At 33.1% G+C, this 8,241-nt stretch overlaps 1 protein-coding gene across 1 annotated transcript; it reads right to left on the bottom strand.

Annotated features, from left to right (window-relative positions):
• Positions 1-2,201: 2,201 nt before the first annotated feature.
• LOC117930536 lies at positions 2,202-3,206 on the bottom strand. Its single transcript, XM_034851180.1, has one exon. It carries the CDS (start codon positions 3,204-3,206, stop codon positions 2,202-2,204), a length of 1,005 nt encoding a protein of 334 aa, XP_034707071.1.
• Between the last annotated feature and the right edge of the window lie 5,035 nt (positions 3,207-8,241).

Genomic DNA, 8,241 nt, shown 5'->3' with positions numbered 1-8,241 from the left:
TCTTGAAGGCTTTAACACTCAGATTTTACAAGAAGGAATCCCTCAACCTAGCTTAAGGATAGCTCAAATACAAGACAAAGCTAGGATGACACACAAGAGTGCACTAAAGGATATGCAAGTGATGATTTAATGCAATGTTTTAAAAACCGGACCGGTCATTGAACCGGAAAAGTTACCGGTTCACGGTTCACTGGTCGGACCACCGGTCGAACCGCTATCGAACCGGTGACGTCATAAATATATATTTTATTATTTTATATAATATAAAAAATTAATAAATTATAAATTCTATGTAAATTTTGACAGCATCTACTTTGTTTATTGAGTAACTTGAGTTTTGTCACAAAATTTTTTACCTGTAGAAGTCATCAATTATCATATATGATATTTATAACACAATATAAGATGTTATACATTCATAATGTCAATAAACTCAATATTTATCAAATAATCAAACCATTACTATCCTATAATAACCAAATTATCAAAGAGTTGTTAACTTAACACATTGTCCATAACAAATAATACAAATGTCAACCATAGGTCCACAACACTTAAATAATTACTCAAAATAAAAACATAACATGTCAATGTTTGAATATTCATGAAGATTTTTGCATACTAATAAATATAAAATTCATGTCTTCATTCATTTGGGAAATTGGAATATGGAGATTGAAAATGAGCATTTGGAAAACCAAAATTCTCCACATCAAGCCCTTCTCTAGCCATGTCACCACCATCTTCATCATCTACAAAAATATTGAATATATATCAACAAGAAATCATTTTTGAAGAAAAAATATAATTATTGAACTTTTATAAGTTTAAATATTTTACTAACCAATGTGAGAACTTGAACCTTCCACTTCATTTATTGGAATTGACCCTTCTTCATATAGAAGATTTTCCAATTCTTCAACATCTAGCTCTACTGGCTGATCATCATCAACTACCCAAAAATTGGTCTCATCAATGCATGCATAGTCAATGGGATCATAGATTCTTTTCTTGTTATAAAACCTAAAAAAGAAAAACATATAATTATTCATAATTGTGAATAGAAGAATTTGAATTCAAAACAACTAAGAAAGCATTTATACTGATTTTTTAGCCGCAAATTGTAATGAACGTATACAAGATCATTAAGCCTTTGATGTTCCAATCTATTCCTTCTTTTGGTATGTATACGTTCAAAGACACTCCAATTCCTCTCACATCCAGAAGACGATGCGATTTGACTCAATATTTGAATGGCCAACTTTTGTAAATGTGGTGCATTGTATCCATGTAGCCTCCACTATTCATCTACTTACCATTTCACATTAAAAATAAGAAAAAAATAAAACACATTAGCAAGTTTAAAATATTAAATAGTAAGTAGGTAACTAATAAAAAAGAATAAACACACTAATAAATGAAAATAATATTTTACCAGGTTGAAGTACTTCACGTGAAGAATAAGCAAGGTCTCTTCCAAAACTTCCCAATCGATCACGAAATAACCTCATTTCATTCATTGTTTCAATCTTACCTTTCAGAACTTTTTGATCAATAACATCCATAACACCTCCAATAACATTTGGCTTATTACAAAAGTTTTCCTGATCATATTGGAAACATGGATTCAACCAATAAGCTGCTGAATGAATGCTTTTCTTTAGTTGTTGATCCCAACGTTGCTTTATGATCTCTGTATAAGGCTTGTATAGTCTTTCGCTGTAGTTAAACAATTTCTTAATGCCCAAACAAACCCTATACATGTCTTCATACACATATCCCATCGAAGGCCTCTCATCACAATCAACAATACGCAATAAACGCATTAGTGGAGACATAAGATTCACAACAATCAAACAATCATTCCAAAATCTATTATCCAAGATGATGGACACTGCAACTTGGCTTTTATAATCCTTTGAATATCTAGAGTCCACAAAGAACTTACTAGTCACCAAAGCTTGCAAGTCATGTTTATGATCATGAAGACTCTTGAGTGCAATGAAAGTATTAGCAAAGCGAGTTGCACCAGGTCGTAGAATCTCTGTCCATCCTTCCCTTTTTCTCAACCAACTTAACAAAGCAACATGATTATACACAAAAATTGTCACCTTTGATGCACGTCTTACAAGTTCAGTAACATGGTCCATCTTACCAATATCCTTAAAGATCAAATTAAGACAATGAGCTGCACAAGGTGACTAATTAATGTGTTTATGCTTCTGAGAAATCAATCTCCCCACGGCCACATAATTTGCTGCATTATCAGCCACTACGTGAACTACATTGAGTAGACCCACCCATTCAATCACCTCATCAAATAACTGAAACAAATTAGTTGCATCCTTGACAATGTCTGAAGCATCAATAGATTTCACAAACGATATTCCTTCAGGACAATACACAAGGAAGTTGATGAGTGTTCTTTGTCTGTTATCTGTCCAATCATCACCCATTATTGTACACCCAACTTTTGCCCAAATTGCACGATAAGAGTCCACAAGTAACTGAACTTCCTTCTTAGCATCCTTTAAAAGATTAATCCGCAACTGATAGTAATTTGGACCCTTATATCCAGGACTAATTGCAGATATAGCATCCAACATTGGCTTGAAGTAGAAGGAATTCACAACATTAGTAGGAATGCATGCATCATAAAAGAATCTCCCAACCGCCATATCCACTCTCCAAGTAGCTTCTTTCCCAGCTAGCACACTCCTCATGGAAGGTTGAGCTCCTTGTGTATTTCTTGGTGCAAAATACTTATCCACTGTTGATTTTTTCCTTTTTCCACTACTAGCTGCCATAGGACTTTGCATTTCTTGAACCTCTTCTTCACCTTCTGCCATATCCCCTTCAAATTGTGACACATTAGGACCATAAGGATTTCTATATTCATCTGCTTCTTTGGTTGCTTTCTTAGCATTCACAAACTCTTGCAAAGAATTTTCCATGCGAAATCTGACATCAAGTGGAACCGATTTACATGGACCAATATCTCCTTTCACTCCAGCAAGATGTAGCTTCATTCTATGAATACCTCCACCTTTTGTAATCTTTATACAATACAAACAAATAAGAGCTCTCCTTCCATTTCCATATCTTTCTTCAGAAACATGCTCCCATGCAGGATCGGTCTTACTTCTACTTGATTGAAAATGGGTAGTTGAATCTTGACCAAAGAATGGAGTCAAGTTTGATGCCATTTTTTATTTCCCTATCAAATTAAAAACAAAAATCCCACATCAATCTAGAGAATGAAGGTCATCAACAATTTAATGATTTATAATCAAGTCATCAACAATTTACAATCACATATCACATATTAATGATAGTAAAAAATACACTTTTTCACCCATGATTCCTTAGATAATCATAGTACATAGTACATGAATAAGATGGAGAGCTAATGATATTTGGGGGGAGTTGGCATGGGGAATCTAAAATGGGCCTTTACATAAAGTGGTGTTTGGCAGCACAGGGGACCACTGTTTTGCTTTCAACTTCATTTATGCATGGGTGTGATGGGTACATCATTTACCAACCAAACAGAGCTCCCAATTTCAAAAACATTTATATTATATACATTTGAATGAAATTTTCATAGATTTCACGTGAAGGCTTTGAATGGAAAATAAAAAAGGGAAATGAGGAATGGAAAAGTGGACCAATTTCATGATCTGGTGGGTGGATCATATCCACTGACTTTGATTGCCCTATTCCCATGATAATGACTTCATTTCTCCTGTTTTTTTAATTTTTCACCTTCCATTTTGGTGAACTTTCTTTTCCATCTGGTTCCACCATCAAACATCATAGCTTACTAGAAGATAAGAAAGAATGTGTTTGGTAGAGTGGAAAATGGAAAAATTAATAATACTAATTATGAGGTAGAAAGAATAAATGTGTTTGGCACACGAGAATAACAACATGAAAAAAAAAATGAAGATAGAGAGAAATCACAATACAAAAAATAAGAATAAAATTTGAATTTACTTCCTTTTCCATCAAGATGGGTAATATCAAACATCATTGTGGTTAGTGTTGGATAGATCTTAGATTTTGTTTGGGGTTGAAGCAAAGAACAAGGACCAAAAAACACTAAGATTAGAAGAAAAGCTTGAGACCTTTTCTCTACTTTATACAGAATTAAAAAAAAATAAAAAATAAAATGCATAGAATTTTATAGCACAAACAAAAGTGGGTTGATAAGAAAATATGTTGACAGTACAGTTTCAGAAACCATTTTTGGAAATATTTTGCTTCTAGAAAATATTGATAACATTTGCAATTGACTGACAACATTTCAAAAGAATGAATTATTTCTACACCTTCCCATTCAGCAGCAGAAACCAACTCCAATTAATGATCCAACAACATCATATTTTCATTTCAATGAACTCATTTTTTCCTATTAAAATTCATTTGAAATTTCTCTTTAAATATTCATTTTTCCTCTTCTTTTAGGCACACATGCAAAAGATTTGGTGGTAGCCTCAATTATTTATACGTTTTCCCTTTTTAAATTGCTTTCTTTCTTGATGTTTCAAATCATTCATGAGCTGTGAATGAGCTGTGACTCCAAGAATATAATTCCATTTTTTTTTCTCTTTATCCTTTTCCCATACAATTTCTTTTTTCTTGTTTACTTTTTCCTTGAAAACATGGCAAAAGCGAGCGATCAAACAGTCAAATTCGAACCAAAGTCCACCCCCAAAACTCAATCAATTGCCAAAAAGGTCAAAATAGTGAATTATTTCCCTTTTTTTTTCAAAAGAAAGAGAAAAAAAAAAACAAAGATTGTGTTGTGCATTAGGGAAAAAAAAATTGAGAGATAATAATGAAAGCAAGATACAATAATAATTATAACAACAATTTCGTGATTGAATAACAAACACAACCATCAATCTCTCTCCTTTTTCCATGTATAGAACAGCACAAACACATTACAGAAAAAAAATAAAAATAAAAATAAAATGGAGAAAAAATGGAGATGAAGAGGAGACTAACTTCTGCAGCGAGTAATGGTGCTGCAACCACGGTTGTACGGATTTGCCTGAGCACTAGGCTGACAATTGTAGTAGGAAGCGCCACGTTGAGAGCACGGCACACTGTTCCTCTGAAGCGGTCGGAGGTGCTGCTGTGGGCATCGCGAGCTGCCGGCGGTGCTGTGGGCGTCGCGAGCTGCCGGCGGTGCTGTTGTGGGCGTCGCGAGGCTCCGACGGTGCTGCTGTGGGCGTCGCGAGGCTCCGGTGATGCTGTTGTGGCCTTGTGGGCGTTGTGAGCTGCAGCGGGGCTACTGTGGGGGTCGCGGCTGTCGTCGCAGTTGCCGTGGGCGTCACGACTGTTGGGAAACCTGTTGTCTTATGGGTGTTGCAGCTGACGGCGGCCCAAGAAGAAAGGGTTGGAGGCTGCTGGGTTTAATTTTGCTTATATAAGGAACAAAAAACGACGTCGTTTGATGCTTTTAAAAAAAAAAAAATTAAATTCATTGAACCGACTGGTTCCCTCAGAACCGACCGGTTCGTCCGGTTCATCGGTTGGACCGCCGGTTCACCGGTTGGACCGCCGATTCAGGCGGTCCAATCCCGATTTGATCTCCATCCGGTCTAGTGACTGGACCGAACCCGAACCGTGACCGGCCGGCGGTCCAACCGGTCGGACCGGTCGGTTCGGTCCGGTTTTTAAAACCATGATTTAATGCACTAAGAAAGAAATGAGAGTTTTTTTTATCAAGAACAGGTAGGTAGACAATTGATTACAAATGTTCTCTTATCAATAAATGAAGTGGAGCTTTCAATTTATAGGTTTCTAAGCTCGAGAGTCAAAAACAGCAAAAGGTAACCTCAACCGGTCGAGCTAGGGGTCAACCGGTTCACTAGCCATTAGAGCATTTAATGCATGACAGGTTACCGTTGCCTCGATCGGACCTCGACCAGAAAGAGAATCACCTCGACCGGGAAAAGGTCACTGGGAGAGAGAGAGTTTTTATGCATCCCTCGACCGGTCCTCGACTGGACGAGGGTAACCGATCGACCAGTTTCTCAACCGATTGAGCCGGTTGGCCATAGCCTCGACCGATTGATCCTTTTGGCCCCAAAAACTTATCTTTTTCAATTCCTTTCTTTTCTAACACTTAGGCAAGGTCTTTAGGTGAATTATTAAGCCAATTATAAAACATTTTGCCTAAGGTACATTTGTTAAAAAACTCGGGTTTTAATGAAATCAAAGTTTTAAAGAATAAACCGAGTTTTCTAAGTTGCATGAAACGTGTGAAAATCCTAAGTGCACTCATGCATTCATCTTACATTAGTTTCCTATGATCACAAGTTTTCCAAGTGTCTCGATCTTGTATCCATTTGGTCATTTGATGAATTTTCGAGTTTATGCCTGAGATTCTTAACCATTAAACCAATTAGTCACTTAACCATGGTTTGTTATCATCAAAACCCTATTAGGAGAACCCTTGGGCTAACAAAACCAATAAAGAATTTCACATCCCCATCATTAGTTAGTTGTATAGGACTTGTGGGTATGTTGGCATTGAATACATATTTCATTGAAATAAAACAATTCGTTTGATCTAGCTTCAGAATATGATGGACAACCCTTAATAACTCTTTATATGATATAGTTTTTGGGACCTTAATGCCTTTACCTATACTTCCTTCGAAATAGAAAGTATTTCCATCTCGTACCCATTCTCCTTCATAGAAAAACATTATTCCAACTTCATCAACCACTAAAATAACAAAATAATTCAATTATTGGCATCAACATACAATATTAGAATATTTTTTAGTTACATCATAGCATTACCATCAATAAGTAGGTATTAATTTTAAAAAACTCATTCATTATTAAATACATATTATTTCATTACACATTTATTTTTTTAATAAACAACAAATAAATAATATCATTAATCATCTTTACTACCTCAAATAATATCAATAATGCTATAGAAATACAATGTATATATAGTTATTAAATAAATTCAGATATTGTAACTTTCAACTATTTTAAACAATAAAAATATATTTATTTACTAAAAGATTGGTTATGTTGTAATTCATTTAATGTCAAGAGTAATTTGCAAATGATTCAACTCAAATTGAGTATAATTAAATTAAATAACAATAACATAATGTTACTATAAAATAACTATATATAATCTTAACTTACATCAAGTTCAACTTAATATACGTAAGGTTTTGGTATATAACTAAAAAAGATAACTTTATATATTATATCAAAACCATTATAAAAAAGATAACTAAAAAGATAACACATATATTTACATCTATATAAAGAACAAATATGTAAACAACACCAAAACCATTATAAAATTCCATAAGTTTATTACTTACCATCCTTTGATTTTTTCATATGAACAATGTTTCTCCACACTACACTTTTTAAGTTGATTGTTTCCTTCTTTTAACCCATTTTTTTCATGGCTGTAAATCATATTAAAAAAATTATAACAATTTTAAATTTATTTAAATATTTACTACATTTCATTAAATGTTTGAAAATATTCAATAAATAAAACATGAAAGAAAAAAAATATGAAAAATAAAAATAAAAATAAACGTATACTGTTTATCAAGTCATAACTTTAAACACTGTTTATCTAACCATAACTTCAAGCATTTTAAGTTGAAGAAATTTGAAGAGAAACTATGTGTGAAATTTGAATAAATGTATTGACAAAAGAGAAACGGGAATAATAGGAGAAAATGAAAAAAAAAAAAAAAAAAAGTGGAAGAAAGAATAAAAAAGAGGTGAATGGAGGAAAATAAAATTAGAATGGGAGGGAAAAATGAGTTAATATAGCTTAGGGGTATTTTTATCTAAATTGGGCCATTTTGGAGACTATTAAAAGTGGGGAGTTAGTTTTACAATATTGAGATATTTTTGTCCCTTTTAATCGGTTATCCCTAAAATAAAATAATTTATGATTTTATTATAAAATTATTATTAATGTTTTACTAAAAACTATTTATTTTTTAATTTATTTGTAATTATAAAACTTTTTTTTTAATTTTAATAAGACTTGAATTAAGTTTAATAATATTATATAAATTGAATATTTAATGTTTTTATAAAATCAAAACAGAAAAATTATTTTTTAAAAAAACTTATCCAAACAAATTTTTTATTTTTATTTTTAAAAACTATGTTTAAAACCAACTTACCAAATACCCTTATTACCGGGTTTTACCTTCAAAATGGCGT

The sequence above is a fragment of the Vitis riparia genome, chromosome 14, assembly GCF_004353265.1.
Source record: "Vitis riparia cultivar Riparia Gloire de Montpellier isolate 1030 chromosome 14, EGFV_Vit.rip_1.0, whole genome shotgun sequence".
NCBI classification, from domain to species: domain Eukaryota; kingdom Viridiplantae; phylum Streptophyta; class Magnoliopsida; order Vitales; family Vitaceae; genus Vitis; species Vitis riparia.
The sequence above is the reverse complement of the archived record's forward strand: the minus strand, read 5'-3'. Positions and strand labels throughout refer to the sequence as shown.

Bases quoted from the DNA above. Each gene is read 5' to 3' on its own strand.
- LOC117930536 (XM_034851180.1), bottom strand. From the start codon at position 3,206: ATGGCATCAAACTTGACTCCATTCTTTGGTCAAGATTCAACTACCCAT.